The following is a 15,393-nucleotide window of genomic DNA, read 5'->3' as shown; positions in this document are numbered from 1 at the left end:
GACATCTGAGCTGCTGAAGACGCAGAGGATTAACGTTACTTTCGCTTTGAAGTGAATGCGCCACTCCCGATCAACCTAAATGCATCTGTTCGCTCGAATCATTCGTGATCCAGCCTCATCTACAGAAGAAGTGAGTATAAGGGTTTTTTATGAATCTTTGCAAATCACCTTTCCTAATAATGTGCTAATTAGCAAGTTTCACGATGAATGCGGCTAAAGTAAACAGTCTCAGAGCAGCGAGGAAGAGAGGGGCGGGGCCAGCAGAGCTCATTAACATTTAAAGCAACGTGGACTATAATGGCTTGATAAAAACAGAGCTGATTTTGACAGGTTTAAAAAGGTGTTTTTTACACCAACATTGAGAAATTTTAACCAAAGTACGTTATAGACTTTTGATTAAGACCCTAAAGAATCATATCAACTTGTGCAAAATGAGCATCCGATGACCCCTTTAAGTGCTTTTTTTTTTTCTTATTTAAGTTGTATATTTTCTCAGGTCCCCTTATAGCCTTTTTTGGAAGCTTAAAGTGAGGAGATGCAATATTTATCAGATTACTTTGGATATTTTTGGCTCAAAGCTCTGAGATGTCTTTATAGCCTTTTGAATCCGCTGGGCCAAAAAGAGCGAATGTGCGTTTGGGTTATATTTAGATGTTTTCCACTGTAACGTCAGCCGTGTCGTTTCTGTTTGCTTTCCTCGCTTGAAGCAAAATGATTTCCTCTCTGCGTTAAGTAGATTGCAGCTACCTCAGTTCCGTCGGTTGCTTTCTTAGTACCCGTTTCCTGACTTAATTTTTTATTTTTGCTCCATAGAACACTAGCCAAATGCACTAGTTCCCTCATACAAAAACTTTAGCTGTTCACAGTTTTATTTTATTAATGCTTAAGTAAAAAACATGAAACTTGCTTTGCGCAAATCCTATGAAGATGTGTACTTTTTCATGTCCTGGATGTATTTATAGGGACAGCGTAATGATATAATATTATAGATGAATTATTTTTACTGTAATGTGCATATGTACTGTATATACTAGGTTCTGAGTAAATTAACTGAGCACAAATGATCCCTTTGTTGTATTATAATATCTAGGTTGAATAGTGGGATTAAAACTCTGACATGAATACACATGACCTCTTTGAATCTATAAATGGCACAATTTATTCTCTTGGGGGTCATATTTTTTTTCTTCCTTTTTTAGTGTCTTATTTCAGGTGGCCAACAGACATGCATGACTAAATTTGCTGTATTGAAACTAATTTTGTCCTGTGTGCATCAGCGAGTGAGTACCGCTCACATAATACACCATCACAACCTCGTGTTTGTTTGACTGATGTAATACATTACACACAATTATGTGCATTTGCTTCTACAGGAACTATATGTAACTCTTGAAAGACGCTTTTAATCATGTCTAACTATGGTTGCATGGCATCACATTTACAGTATCTGTCAGTTTTCTTTATTTGTTTGATCAAAGTGTCCTTATATTTCCATCTCTCTCTCTCTCTCTCTCTCCAGCTCGGGATGATTAAGCCCATCCGCTCTCTGTATTCCTTGCAGAAGCTGTGAGGTTTTTGTGACTTTAGTGCATGTTGTTTTCAGCAGCTCCACACATCTTTCTAGGCCTGCATGTCAACTGTGCTAAAAAACCCAAGCATTTGCGTCATTAGTTTAGAAGCTCAAGCATTAGGAGTGGAAAAAAATGATTTGAGACCCAGTGAAATTTGAAAATACTCTTAAAATGTAACATTACAGCAGTTTTCATGGTGCATGTCCCCTTATGTTAGAAACTTTTGTATAGCACTGCAATATTTGAAAAGAAAAAAAAGATGTCATTAGTGAAAAAACTGATCGTTCTTGTTGCTTTGCACAGGGATGTGCAATGTTTTAAAGCAGGTGTTAGGTGTGTGTGTGTGACATTGAGACAGGCGGTCTTTTCCAGCAGTTGCCATGGAAATGGAGGGCGGGTGCCGAATCAGTGTTGTAATTATCACAATGACTTGTGGTTAATAAAATGATGTTATGTGGTTGCGCTGCTCTTTCTTTACTCTGTGACAACGCTTGATTTATTTTGTATTAGGATAGGAAAAGAGATATTCTGTTTACAGTGAATACATCAAGATTTTTCATGCCATGATTTTAATTCCAAAACATTTAAAAATAGTCTTATTTACAACAATACAGAAACATTGATAGAAGACAAACACTGGAAAAAAAAATGCACTTAGGGCTACAGAAATTAATGACTGCATCGCTTACATGCTCCGTTAAATGTCACAAAACTTAGTCAAGAACATGCCTGGGTTATATTCAGACCAAAATAATAAAAAAAAGTACATAAAACAAAACCCTTTTGCATAATACAATTAAAGCAAAAAAAAAAGTAGCACTGCATTATCTCAATGGAAATCACCACTTTGAATAAATGTAAAATAACATTGCAGTAAAGAAAATGGCTGAAACGTGCTAATGTGAAAAATTCCTAACAGGAACACAAAGCATTTTCTTTTTGATTTTGGTGTGAAATATGACTTTGACATGTTTATTACACACAAGATCAGAGAGAGAGAAAAAAAGATTTTGTGGGATTGTGGTTCATTAAAAGATGCGTCTTTAACAATCATCACTTTTACTGGGAAAAAAAAAGCTCAGAGCATGCCAAATAAATTACAGGTTTGACACCTTAATGAAAAAAAAAAAAGTAGAGTTGCCTAGTCCTGTATTTGGCCCAAAACAGCAAACTTGAAACCCACGATGTTTAACTACTGTTAGAAAATACATTAAGAGTGCATCATTTGTGTAATTAGTGCTGAAGCTCAAGAGTCTCTTAGCGAGTGCTGCAGGTCACTGCATGCCGAACCACTGCTCCTGATCGGCCCACTGCACCGCCTCGCTGTCACTGCCCTCCAGATCTCCCTCCTCCCCGCTGCCCTCCATATCGTCCCCGTCCAGCTCCACCGTGGCGTCTGTGGGACTCTCCTCCTTCTCCATCTTCTGCATGCCCTCCAGAGACTTCTGGTCATTCGGATCGAGGCTACAGAAGAGGAATAGAACAGTCAGTTCTGCTCAACTCTAATGTTTAAGATTGTACCGTACAGTGTGGATGATGTTACCTTAGCGCTATACTGTACTGGTCCATGGCCTCCTGATAGTCATTAACAGCTACAAGAAAATCCCCCAGCATCCTGTGCAGCACGCAGTCGCTCTGATTGGCTAATGTGTTCCGTAGAAGTGCTATTCCTTCCTCATACTTCTGTTCTCGACCTGTAATGAAAATGATTTAGGCATTACATAGCATTACACCAAAATATATGCTTTTGAAGCTTAAGTCAAGAGAATAACAACAATTTGTTTTATTTCATAACTACCTTTCATAACAGTTAATGAACAACAACAACAACAATAAACGATATAATGAAAATAGAAAAACAAATACATAAAAATTAATTACTACTACTACTAATAAATAAATAAAATGTATAATAATTATATTATTTAAAAAATAAAACAATTGATAATAATAATGATTAATGGAAAAACAAATAAAAATGTGCTACTACTACTAGCAGTAGTTCAGAAATAGAAAAACAATGAAATGTATAATAATTATATCATTTAAAAATAAAATAATAATAACAAATTATTATTTATTACACATTTTAAATAATAATAAAAAATAATAAATAGAAGAATAAATAAGTAATAATAACTAGAAAAGTATAAAATAAGAATATAATTCATAATTAGGAAATAATATAAATACTACAAAAGAAATAATTTAATTACTAAATAAAAATAAGTAATAATAACATGAAATAGAAAAATAAAAAATAACAATAATTGAATAATAATAATAAATTATAATTAATTAAAATAATAAAATAAAAATGAATAAAAGTAAAAATATGAAATAATGTAATTAATGATAACTAGTTAAGAAAATATAATAATTTAATAAAAACAATAACAATGATAATTTTATAATAATAATAATAACAATAATAAATACAATAAATAATAATTATTAATTAAAATTATTATTTATAATACATTAATTATAATAAATTATTAAATCATAATACATTAACAACAACAACAATAATAATATAGAAAAATCTAATAAAATAAATCATAATAAAATAATATATTATGAGCACAGTTTACGATTAACATAGAAAGGCGTGTGAATCTTTGACATACTGAGGAGCTCTGCTTTCTTCACGACGGCTTTGATATAGTCAGGCCTCTGAGCGAGGGCTTTGTCCAGCAGAGTCTTGGCCTTCTCCTGGGTCATGGGATCTTCCAGACACACTGTGGCCAGGATGGTGAGAGTTTGGGCATTCGCTCCCAGGGTCTTGTAAATATTGTTGGCCATTCCCATAGCCTCCCGGATACCATTAGAGGCAAGATAGCAGTCAATCAGACCTGAAAACAAAGGACGTATCACTCTGAGACAACAGAAAATGATTATGGGCTTTGTCTAATCTTTATAAAACAGGACAGACTGAATACAAGAACACAATAGAGTAACTAACAGCTATTCATCAAATAAATAGGCTAAATATCTATAATCTTTTATTGCACAAAAATATCACGACCTTCCTAAAAACCTACAAAATACGCATAATAGCTGGAAATGATTATTTCTATTATCATGAAAGTCTTTCTTACCTTCGTAGCAGTCCAGACGACAGGGTGCCAGTCTCATGGCTTCTCTGAAGTGTATGATGGCTTCCTGCACTCGGCCCATGTTCCTCAGCGCCACCCCCTTCAGGAGCAGCGCCTGCACACTGTTGCTGTTCAGCTGGATGGCTTTAGCTCCCAGATACAGCGCGCGAGAGTACCGCTTACTGTAGAAACTGTGACATCTGTGGAAAACATAAGAGCTTTCAGTAGCTTTTGATTCTGAAAACGTTTCAGACGCATTAGGAGAAGGTCAAACTCACCCAGATATGACCCAGGGCTCAGCATGCTGGTCGGATATGTTGAACAGCCGTCCTCCGAGAACCTCCACATCTTCCAGATGACCCTCCCTGGCCATCAGATAGCCGTATACATCCATACCTGCAAAACAGCATGATAATTTCATTCAAACCAACAAGAATCATAAAGCAGTGTATCTAGATTGCTGAAGGATTGGTTAATGCCATGCACCTTTGATCAGGTAGGGGTCAAGCATCTGTGCCTGCTCAAACTTCAAGATGGAGTTCTTGGTGTCTCCAGCCCTGAAGTACACATCCGCCAGAGTGACTAAAAGATCAACGTTATCCCTCAAGAGTGACTTCTTCTCCAAAGAGCTGAGGAGAGATAAACAAGGACTATAGACATGAATGAGTCCTCACACTGTGCAGAGGTGGGCAACTATTTTTTTTGCTATTTTTGCATGTATAAAATAAAATAAAATAAAATTAATAGTTAATGGAAATAAAGCTGAAATAAAAATAAAATAATATATTAGATTAAAATTTAAACTTAAAAAAAACTAAAATGAAAATGAAATGTTGCCTTGGCAAGTAACTGAAATATAATAAGTTTAAGTTGGAGTACTAAAATGACTGAAAACTGAAATTAAAAAGAAATTGAACATTTAAAAAATAAAAATGACAAATGTATAAAATTACTATAACCTAAAATTTCAAAGCAAACCAAAAAATCTAAAAATAAAAGCCAATTCAAAATATTATTAAATATTATCATAGCATTCAAATAATACAATAACACTGAATCTAATTTATTCTAATTAATCTAAATTTCGAATAATTTGTACTATTAAATAAATCTATTAAAAATTGGAAATTGAAATAAAGCGGATATAAAATCAAATATATATATTAGATGAAAACTTAAAATGTAAAAATGAAAAATGGAGCATTGGCAACTAACTGAAAATACATTTACGTATTGAAATGAGTGAAAATGAAAAAAAAAGCGAGACAGAGAAATAAATAGAAATATAAATAATAATAATAATAATAATAAAATGACAAAATTGCATAATATTACTAAAACCTAAAATTAAAAAGAAAAAAAATAGATATAAATAAAAGCTAATTCAAAATACTAATAAATATTACAAATGCATATAAATAATACAGTAACACTGGATCTAATCTTTTTTGATGACAGTGGTGGCAAATAATGAAGTTACACAATTATTATTAAAGAAAAACAATTTATTAAAAAAATTAAAACAAATATATAAAACATTTATTAATATAAAGATTACTACAACAATATTTTTACTGATAGTGTCCTATCCTCACCAGATAGTGTTGATGGCTCTCTGATTGTCTCCTCCATGTATGAAAGCATGTGCTTTAATCCAGACAGACAGCCAATCAAGATTCGGGATGCTCTGAATCACGTCCATCGTCATGGAAGCGACCTCTGCCCCCTTCACCGACAGAGACAGAAGCCCTGCAGCGGACCAGACAGGACTGAGCTTTAATGTTGGGTTCAGACAAAACAAAAAAGCACAAGATGCAGCATCACAGGAACACCGCTGTATTCTTACTGACCAATAATAGCATCAAGAGCCAGAGGACACTGTCTCAACACTTCCTTATAGCTGGTTACAGCTGAACGCTCCTGACCTGCCTTTCTGTAAAGATTCGCCAGCATCATGTTGATCTGGAATTCAAGACAATTAAACAAAGTGCTCTTTTACCTCAGTTTGAGATGTTGTCATTATACAAATTTATGTCATTTGTCACAAAAACGCGCGCGCACACACACACACACTTGTAAAACCAATGACAGTGTGTGAAAACACACCTTTGGCGTTCTCTGGCGTGAAGGGATCCCCTCCAGCACTGCTATGGCATCTTTATCCAGCTTCAGAATAGTGTAACACTCTGCAATTTTATATTTCACTTCAATCTCTGACGGCAAGTTCTGTAGGTGATGAACAAAGAGTTGGTTAACCACATTAAAAATTCATTCACACAGGAACATGAGAAATATGGCAGTCATAACAAAATTCACCATGTTAACCACAGTTTCCTCCAAAACGCCACAGCAACTACAACTCTTATCAATTTTGTAAAATCATAATAATTAGTGTTTGCATAGACAAGTATCACTATCACTATTTCTCATGATCTTTATATTTTCTGACAAAAATTAAAATAAAATAGAAATTATATTAGATATTTTATTATATACACTACATTTCGTAAGCTTGGGGTCAGTACAATTTTTTTTTTTAATTGAAAGAAATGAATACTTTTATTCAAGGATGCATTAAATTGATCAAAAATGACTTGACACTTAACATTTTGTTATCAAAATGTTTTCTTTTAAATAAATGGTGTTCTTTTGCATTTTCTCCAGAAGAATCAAGAAAACGTGCACCTTGATTTCCACAAAAAATGTGAAGCACAACTGTTTTCAACATTGATAATAATGAGAAATGTTTTTTGAGCAGTAAATCAGCATAATAGAATGATTTCTGAACATCATGTGACACTTAAGACTGGAGTAATGATGCTGAAATTTCACGAAATAAATTACATTTTAAAGTGTATTAAAAAAAGAAGACAGTTATTACATATTGTAATGTTTCATAACACTAAAGCCTTAAAAAAATATGAGACTTCTTATATATATATATATATATAAACATTTGAACATCAGAACCAAACTTCTGTAGTGTAATATAATATACGTTTTAATGACAGTGGTGCACAATAAAAAAATATATTACCTATAGTTATTTAGTTTTAGATTAGTTAATTTAGCATGCACTTACCTAAGAACACAAACTGAAGCGACTAAAGCCCTCCCTACACCTACCCTAACCCTACCCGATACTTTATTTTCAACTTTGATTATTTCCTTAATTTTTATTGAAAATAAATGCCTTTACGATGTGACACGAGATCTGAAAAGAAAGGAAAAAAAAGTTCTGCAAAAGGCGGGATCGAACCCGGGTCGATCGCGTCAAAAAGCCAACGACACACGCTTATCCATCTGCGCCACTGGAGCTGATGTTTTACAGCTACTTTTAACTAAATGTAAATATACACTCCGTATTTTTTATTCCATAGTAAAGGCAATTCATACAATACATTTAAACTGAGCTACTTTAATACCATCTCCGAACTATCTACCACGACTCTGCTGTTCTTCGGCTGGTTTTTCCTGTATACGTTGATTGACAGATGTCTCGTCCAGTCAGCGGTGAGTAATCCCAAACCAATGGCGCTGTCTCAAACTATACTTACCTCTTCCGGTTGTCTGATTTGTCGTTGTTTTCTGACTTGTTCATTTGTTTTCGGATTTGTCGTTGTGTTTTCTGACTTGTTATTTTGTTTTCGAATTTGTCTGTGTTTTCTGATTTGTTATAATGTTTTCTGAATTGTTGTTGTGCTTTCTGAATTATTTTGTTTTTTAGACTTGCATTTGCGTTTGTAATTTGTTATTTTGTTTTCAGAATTGTGATTTGCTTTGCACTTCTCGGCCACCGTATTAAACCAAGGCAAAAACAATTCAAGTAGTGTTAATGTAGCAAACTGTGGTATTTCAGTGGATGTGTAGCGCAGTAATTTAGCGTGAGATGAGGGCCCAGTAGCCCCTCACTACAGAACACAAGATCCAGGGGGCGTGGTTGGATCCACCTCTAGGGGGTGGAGCTCACCTGTGCCTGCACTGCAGATGCTGTGCCGCCTGTGCTGGATGGACGCACTTTAGATGTTTTGCTGATCACTTTCTTCTGCTGTAAAGCCATGTTGTACTTACAGGCTGCGTTCCTGTACTCTTTATCATGGAAAACAGCATCAGCGTGATACACCAGCAGCTGGTACTTCTGAGACGGTGACAAAAGCTCCCTGAAAAAGAGAACTATGGTCACCATGGTCAATTGTTGCTCTACCGTCGATTTTACTTTATGCGAGCTTACAGAACAACACATTTCTGTTTCTGCATGATTTGTTGTGCATGTAATAAATAAACCGTTGACTTTTAATATCATCACCGAACAGACACACACTTCACTTGACATCCGACAGCCTCCAGATCTGTTGAACTTATATAGTGACGCACTGGAGACACTCACGGGTTGTTGGTGCTCATGGTCAGGAGTAAACTACTGATGATCCGGACATTAGAGTGCAGCCCGGCCGCTGCCATTTCCCGCACATGTTCGATCACATTCATCTTCAATCGATTAGCTTTCAACTTCAAAGCACAATTCCAGTTAATAAACGCGCTGCGACACAGCGGAAGATGCAGCAGCGCTACAGTGAAGAGTTTTTTAAACGGCAGGAAATGATGCGATTTCAAAATAAAAGTCGGATTGGGGACAACCCAGTCGCCAAACGAAAAGTCTCCGCCCTTGACAAGCGATGTTTACAAAGATTCCACCCTGTTGATGTTGTTTTAAACATTATTATTATTGTTTCTTATGATCCTCCGTGTATTATGTTAATTATTAGATATTAATATTAAGTCTGCTTTTGCTGGATATTAATCTATTGACAGCCGTAGTTTTAAACGTAGATTGTAAAAAATAGTTTTAGCAGTACGATAGTTTTAACGGTGAAAAGGTTATGTACATACGTTAGATAATAGTTTGTACTTGTGTTTGAATTATAGCTTTCGGAACCATAGAAAAATCACTGAGACTTTTTTTTAATCTTATTTACTCGCTGAAATAGAGAGATAATGTAGACTTCCGCTTTAGACACTTAGCTACTCTCCTACCTCAACATGTGTTCTTGAGATAGATAAATCAATAAAAATAGTAATCGCATGTCTTCTGTAAAGTAATCTAAAATATGTGCCAAGTCTGCAATATTAAGTCAGATATCACAATATGAATTTGAATGAAACCATAAATTATCTGAGCTGTTACCTACATTATTTGTTACATTAAATCTGTAAATCTAAGCTAGTTTACAAGAAAGATCTAAAAAAAAAAAAAGAGTTATCTTAAGATCAGTATAATTAAATGCACTCATATGAACTATCAATATTTATTTCAGCTTGTAAGAAACATCTAATAACTTGATTATTCATTTTGTATTGGCTTAGGAGATGAGGTCGGACTCGAGTTGTTGGTTATCGTAGAAATTCTCGATTGGGTAATGCTATCTACATAATTGTGTTCACATATACGACAAACTACTTCCAAAATACATATTTTTATATACCTTAAATACATTTTTAATTATTCACGCACAGATTTTTTTTTGTCACAGCTTTAAATTCTATGTGTCCCCTAACCAAAACAAATGGACCCTACACACACACAAAACAAAGACATTGATGATTTTACCAGGTTTCACGGGGTTATGTGTACAGAGGTACATGTCAGTTGTATGTTATATGCAACTGAATCATCATCATGTTCAAACAGTGATGATCTATGGTCTGGGCTCTTTGGAATTTTGAAACCAACTTCAGTCCAATTCACAGGTAAGAAAAGGTTCCTGTGTAAGCATCGTTGCAGGGGTTCAGGCTCATACGCATGTCCACTTCAAACTGTTACCTAACAGTTTTTAATCTTTGCTTCCCACAATCAACTTCAAAGTGCACATTTGATCACATCTCACAACAGAGTAAATCTCTCTGCAAACGTCCAAGTAAAATCCTTTTAAAAAACAAAAGGAAAACTGCATTGTATAAAATAAATCACACCGACACCACTTTATGAACAGCTTCAAGCACTTGATAGTAGGTCTTTGATCACTGCGACGGCTCTGGGAGATCTACAAAAAAGTGAAGAGTATTGAAATGTACCTTACAAACAGTTGTAACAACTCCTAAAATCTTTCTTGCAAAAACCACACAGGAGAAGACGCACCTTCCTTTATCTACACAAATAAATACACAAATAAATAACATGCACGATTAACAAAATAATGAGTTTCCCTGATTATCAGCAATTATTTGTAATCGGAAGACAACTGATTTTAAACAGGCCTCAAATTGCTAAAATGATAAGGATGAGTTTAATATAAACAGAATCATTAAAATGTAGTTATTTATGGGGCAAAAGATTATATCTCACAATTCTGACTATTTTTTAATTCAGAACTGTGAGATAAAAGTCACAATTATCTTTTTAATTTTTTTTTATTCCATGGGAAAAACTAAGAAAAAACAAAAACTCAGAATTCTAAAAAAAAAAAAAATTGTAAGACTTGGAATTGCTAGAAAAGCAATTTTTATCTTGCAATTCTGACTTTTTAAAATTTTCTCAGAACTGTGAGAAAGTCCAAATCGTGGGATAAAGAGTCTGAATTATCCCATGTGGGAAACGAGAACTTGATACACATTAAAACTGGCACACTCTTGCTCAAAGAATTTTAGTAACAATCAAATCCAGAAAAGCTCCTTTTTGAGTTCAGCTGGATACTGTGTTAATCTTGCAGAAAATAAGCAACAAAATCCTGATGAGTGCTATTAATTACTGAGACTGTGTCTCCTCATAATGACCTATTATCATACATGCTTCAAGCTGTTCAATCCAGCAACTGAATTTACAGCAATCCCCCTAAACCCAAAGAGTCTTTATGTGCATTTGTAACATATAAAATAAATAAATAAAAATATCAGTCTTCAAGGAACTTCCACATCCAAAGTGCCCACTGAGGCATCATGGTATCAGTTTGCAGTTGGAGTCGCAGTTGTTTTTCCAGATTGCACCGCAAACATCCAGATGGTGAGACGGTCCTGGACTATCACCATAAATCCCAGGTTACGATCTCAAACCCCGTAATCTGACATATCAGAGTCATGTTTTCTGTCTTCTCACTTGCCACTGTTCCACTTCAAATTTACACACAGGTTCAGACGCAGTGCAATTACAAAATAAAATCGAATCACTGTTTTAATGTAAAAAAAAAAAAAAAGGTTTCAGTAAACTGTAACAGAAATACAGTATCGTTTCCAGTCTCGTAGCTGCCATTACAGTAACTTGTGATTGCTGTGTCTTGCAACTTCAGAGGAGAGTGGCTTTTAAAAGCAATTTGTTGTTCTAGCCGAGCAAGCTACGTCCTTTCCTCTCGTTCTGTTTTCCGGCGAGTGATGTTGCGAGGCTTGATCTTCAAAGAGAGCTCCCACAATGCCTCTTCAGCTAGATGGTCACTGAAGTCGTTGAAGAATGACACAATGTCGTCGTTGTGTTTGAGGTCATAGTGCCTGGAAGAAAGAGAAGTAGAAGTCATGCAAAAAGCTTCATTTGAAGCTGAGAAAATATAAAATGTGAAGAGACATCTATTAAAAAGACATCTGTAGGTTACCACCAACAACCAACAATGTCCCAGCCACATTTTCACAATCTAATACAATTTGAATAGATACAATCAAGTCCTGCATATTTAGTTTTCACTTGATTATGAATGTCAAAGGGGTTGTCCAATGTTGTCCAAGTACTCACACTTGCTGGAAGCGCCTCATAGTGTCCAGGATATTGAACTGCTGCCAGCGTTTGGAAAAGTTGATCTTTCCATCAATGAGGTCAGGATTCCCAAGATGCACAAAAGTTAGGTCCTGGAGGATGAGACCTCTGTATTTTGCGGCAAAACAGGGGAAAGAGTCGTTAAAGATGAATATGACATTTTACAAGCAATACAAAATGTGCTTTTTAATGCTTAACATCTGTTCTTACAGATACGGTATACATGGAGGCTCCACATCTGCCAAAGCTGCTCTGTACGCCCGGAAGGAGGAGGAACTGTCAATTAAAGTGCAATATTCCTCCAAACCCTGTGAAGATAACAGATATCAGTTACTGTGACGATCGACTGAGCACTACAATAATATAGAGACAGGCAGTGCTGGGTAGTAACTGATTACATGTAATCTGGATTACATAATCAAGAGTCCAAAAATTAAGTACTTGTAATTCAAGTATATTACATTTTAAAATGCTCATAATCCGATTACTGTTACTTTTTATGGATTACATGATTACATATTATTCCCACAATGGCAGTAAATTATTCATAATTTATTGATTCTCCCTAACTTTCTTTCCTTTCTAAAAATCCCATTCAGCTTTGACGACAGACAGAAAGAAAGAAATATTTCAAGGAATAGCTCTCTTTGCTTTTTTATATCAATATGGTATGTTTAATGGTAAATTAAAACAAGTTTAATAAAAAAAAGAGTCTACTAAAGAATACATTACCTAAAGTGAGTAACCTAGATTATGTTACTAACTACAGTTTTCATCATGTAATCTGTAATCAGTAACGGACTACAATTTGTAAGTCATCTACCCAGCTCTGGAGTTCGTGATTTACCTCCGATGTTTGCTTCTGCCATTCCAGTCTTCTGATAGGCGCCGAATCCAGCGCTGATAATATTGCCAAGTAGGAGTTGAAGTTATTGAGTTTTCTTAAGTGCTAAATTACAAAGAGACACAGGTTCATTTAGATTAGATTCAGATTAGATTAAGTTTGGAAGAATTAAATTGGTTTGTACCTTCATTATTTTGATAAACTTTAAAAGTAGTTTTTCCCGATCCTGGGCTTTCTCTTGCTGGATTATTAAGGAGCGAACCCTTAAAAAGAGAGATTAAAATATATAATGTACTGTATACTTATTAGCGTGTCCATAAACAATTTTTTCTCCATCAACATAAGATTTTATGTTGAGATTTATATGAATGCAATGAAAATTATTTTGTATCATATAGGGAAGTTGTCACCAGACATAGACAGAGTCTAAGGGTGTGTTCACACTTGGAGTTCGGTTCGTTTGGTTCATTTGGTCCGGACCAAAACGGAAAATAATACATTTGGTCCTGGTCCGCTAAGCGTTCACATTGGCATTTTTGACAGCAAACCTAAAGACACCGAACCTAAAGGCATAGTGATACGTTCACAACCTGATTGGTCGGCTTGAATGACGTATATATCGTGATGGAACTCACCGAACTGTGTCTAGATTAAAGACACATCTCTTTGGCCAAGCATTCAAATAATGCATCTCATTGCTGGACTAAGCGCGCTCATTCTTGCGTGTACATATAATTTTATTTTCACCACCTGCAAACTCACAAGGAGCTCATACTTTACCTCATCGTTGCTCCACGATTGCCCTCTGCTCATTTTGTTTTGGTTACACCGCGTTGTCAAATCATGTCGCATAGCGTCGCATCTTGTCATTACTTCCTGGTTTTGGTTCGTTTAGAAGTGTTTGGTCCATGTTGCATTCATATATCATTCGAACCGCACCAAAGTTCATTTGGAATAGTGTTAATTTTGTCAGCTATTTTTAATTTAGTCTTAGTCCTGTGTCAAATGTAATTTTTAGTTTTCTCCCAAGGTTTTTTCTCCATTCTGTCACCGATGGAGTTTTGGTTCCTTGCCGCTGTCGCCTCTGGCTTGCTTAGTTGGGGACACTTCATTTCCAGCGATACCGTTGACTTGATTGCAAAGATACTATTTAAACTGAGCTGGATGCTGACATCACTGAATTCAATGATGAACTGTCTTTAACTGAAAAATTTGTGTTTACTATTGTCATTTTGCATTATTGACACTATTTTCCTAATTAATGCTGTTCAGTTGCTTTGACACAATCTGTATTGTTAACAGCGCTATATAAATAAAGGTGACTTGACTTGACTTGACCGAACACCCCAAACAAAAGGTGCGTTAGACTTAAAGCGGCGCTGCGGGTGTATGATATCAAAGCACTGATTAACCGATCGGTCTGCTCAGCGCCGCTTTAAGGCGAACACACCTAAAGCCGTCTGCTGGACTAAGCGCGCTCATTCTTGCGTTTTTGGTTCGTTTCGAAGTATTTGGTTCGTGGTGCGTTCATATATCATTCGAACTGCACCAGAGTTCGTTTGGAAGCGGACCGAGACCCATCTTTTTTAGCGGACTCGGTCCGCTTGTTTGGTGTGCACCAGGGTTCGGATGGCAGCGTTCACACATGCTCAAATGAACCGCACTAACAGAGCAATTGCACCAGGGTTCGTTTTAATCGAACCAAACAAGCCAAGTGTGAACGCACCCTAAGTGAGGTTCTTGCAGAATAAGCTGTAATATGGACCAGTTTCGTAAGACTAGTTTTCTGGCTATGCTGTGGCACCTGACGTTTCTTTTCTTAAATGCTGAAAGTTTTACACCAGCTTGAGAATCAGAGCATCATACCAGTATGACATGTTGTTGAAGTGCTCTGTGAACTGGGTCAGATTGGGGCTCTTTTCCTCATTCTGTTCCTTTGCCCAAAGTAACACCTCTGGGATCTGCAGAAGGACAGGAAAAACATGTTGGAAAATCTGGAATCTTTCAAGATAGAAAGTAGGGCTGCACGATTAATCGCATGCGATATTTAACACGCATCTTATCAGTAAAGCTGGTTCTGTAATCAGCGGTAAATCTCCATCACCTGCGGGCTTTCACATTGAGCAGCATTAACTACACAGAGCC

The 15,393-nt window shown here is 35.7% G+C and overlaps 3 protein-coding genes across 4 annotated transcripts in view; 1 reads left to right on the top strand and 2 right to left on the bottom strand.

Moving 5' to 3' along the window:
- atp2a2a (ATPase sarcoplasmic/endoplasmic reticulum Ca2+ transporting 2a) overlaps positions 1–2,031 on the top strand; it is a 43,654-nt gene extending 41,623 nt beyond the window's left edge. For both annotated transcript variants that reach the window (XM_016455696.1, XM_016455697.1), the window contains exon 22: positions 1,520–2,031. In XM_016455696.1, coding sequence (XP_016311182.1) covers positions 1,520–1,533 — 14 coding nt within the window. In that variant the 3' untranslated portion in view covers positions 1,534–2,031. The remainder of the gene's footprint in view (positions 1–1,519) is intronic.
- Positions 2,032–2,123: 92 nt separating this feature from the next.
- On the bottom strand, positions 2,124–9,272 carry LOC107664992 (anaphase-promoting complex subunit 7). Its single transcript, XM_016455699.1, has 11 exons — positions 9,057–9,272; positions 8,640–8,829; positions 6,776–6,895; positions 6,520–6,631; positions 6,265–6,418; positions 5,156–5,298; positions 4,948–5,065; positions 4,673–4,869; positions 4,202–4,426; positions 3,115–3,265; positions 2,124–3,035 (listed from the first exon to the last, which is right to left on the bottom strand). Exons 1-11 carry the CDS (start codon positions 9,155–9,157, stop codon positions 2,846–2,848), a joined length of 1,701 nt encoding a protein of 566 aa, XP_016311185.1. The 5' UTR covers positions 9,158–9,272; the 3' UTR covers positions 2,124–2,845.
- A 1,907-nt stretch (positions 9,273–11,179) lies between these two features.
- The window catches only part of rapgef1a (Rap guanine nucleotide exchange factor (GEF) 1a), a gene marked incomplete at its 5' end in the record, with an annotated part of 33,251 nt that continues 29,037 nt past the window's right edge, over positions 11,180–15,393 (bottom strand). Inside the window, 6 exons of the mRNA XM_016455678.1 lie at positions 11,180–12,145; positions 12,384–12,512; positions 12,615–12,712; positions 13,252–13,353; positions 13,433–13,511; positions 15,115–15,209. Of these exons, the coding sequence (XP_016311164.1) occupies positions 11,995–12,145; positions 12,384–12,512; positions 12,615–12,712; positions 13,252–13,353; positions 13,433–13,511; positions 15,115–15,209 (654 nt within the window). The remainder of the gene's footprint in view (positions 12,146–12,383; positions 12,513–12,614; positions 12,713–13,251; positions 13,354–13,432; positions 13,512–15,114; positions 15,210–15,393) is intronic.

Source organism: Sinocyclocheilus anshuiensis, unplaced genomic scaffold (assembly GCF_001515605.1).
Source record: "Sinocyclocheilus anshuiensis isolate Anshui unplaced genomic scaffold, SAMN03320099.WGS_v1.1 scaffold363, whole genome shotgun sequence".
In the NCBI taxonomy this organism is placed as follows: domain Eukaryota; kingdom Metazoa; phylum Chordata; class Actinopteri; order Cypriniformes; family Cyprinidae; genus Sinocyclocheilus; species Sinocyclocheilus anshuiensis.
The sequence above is the reverse complement of the archived record's forward strand: the minus strand, read 5'-3'. Positions and strand labels throughout refer to the sequence as shown.

Bases quoted from the DNA above. Each gene is read 5' to 3' on its own strand.
- LOC107664992 (XM_016455699.1), bottom strand. From the start codon at position 9,157: ATGAATGTGATCGAACATGTGCGGGAAATGGCAGCGGCCGGGCTGCAC. The intron at 6,419-6,519 runs GTCAGTAAGAAT...GGTCCGCTGCAG, and splicing joins GGCTCTTGATGCTATTATTG to GGCTTCTGTCTCTGTCGGTG. The intron at 4,870-4,947 runs GTGAGTTTGACC...TGTTTTCCACAG, and splicing joins GAGCCCTGGGTCATATCTGG to ATGTCACAGTTTCTACAGTA.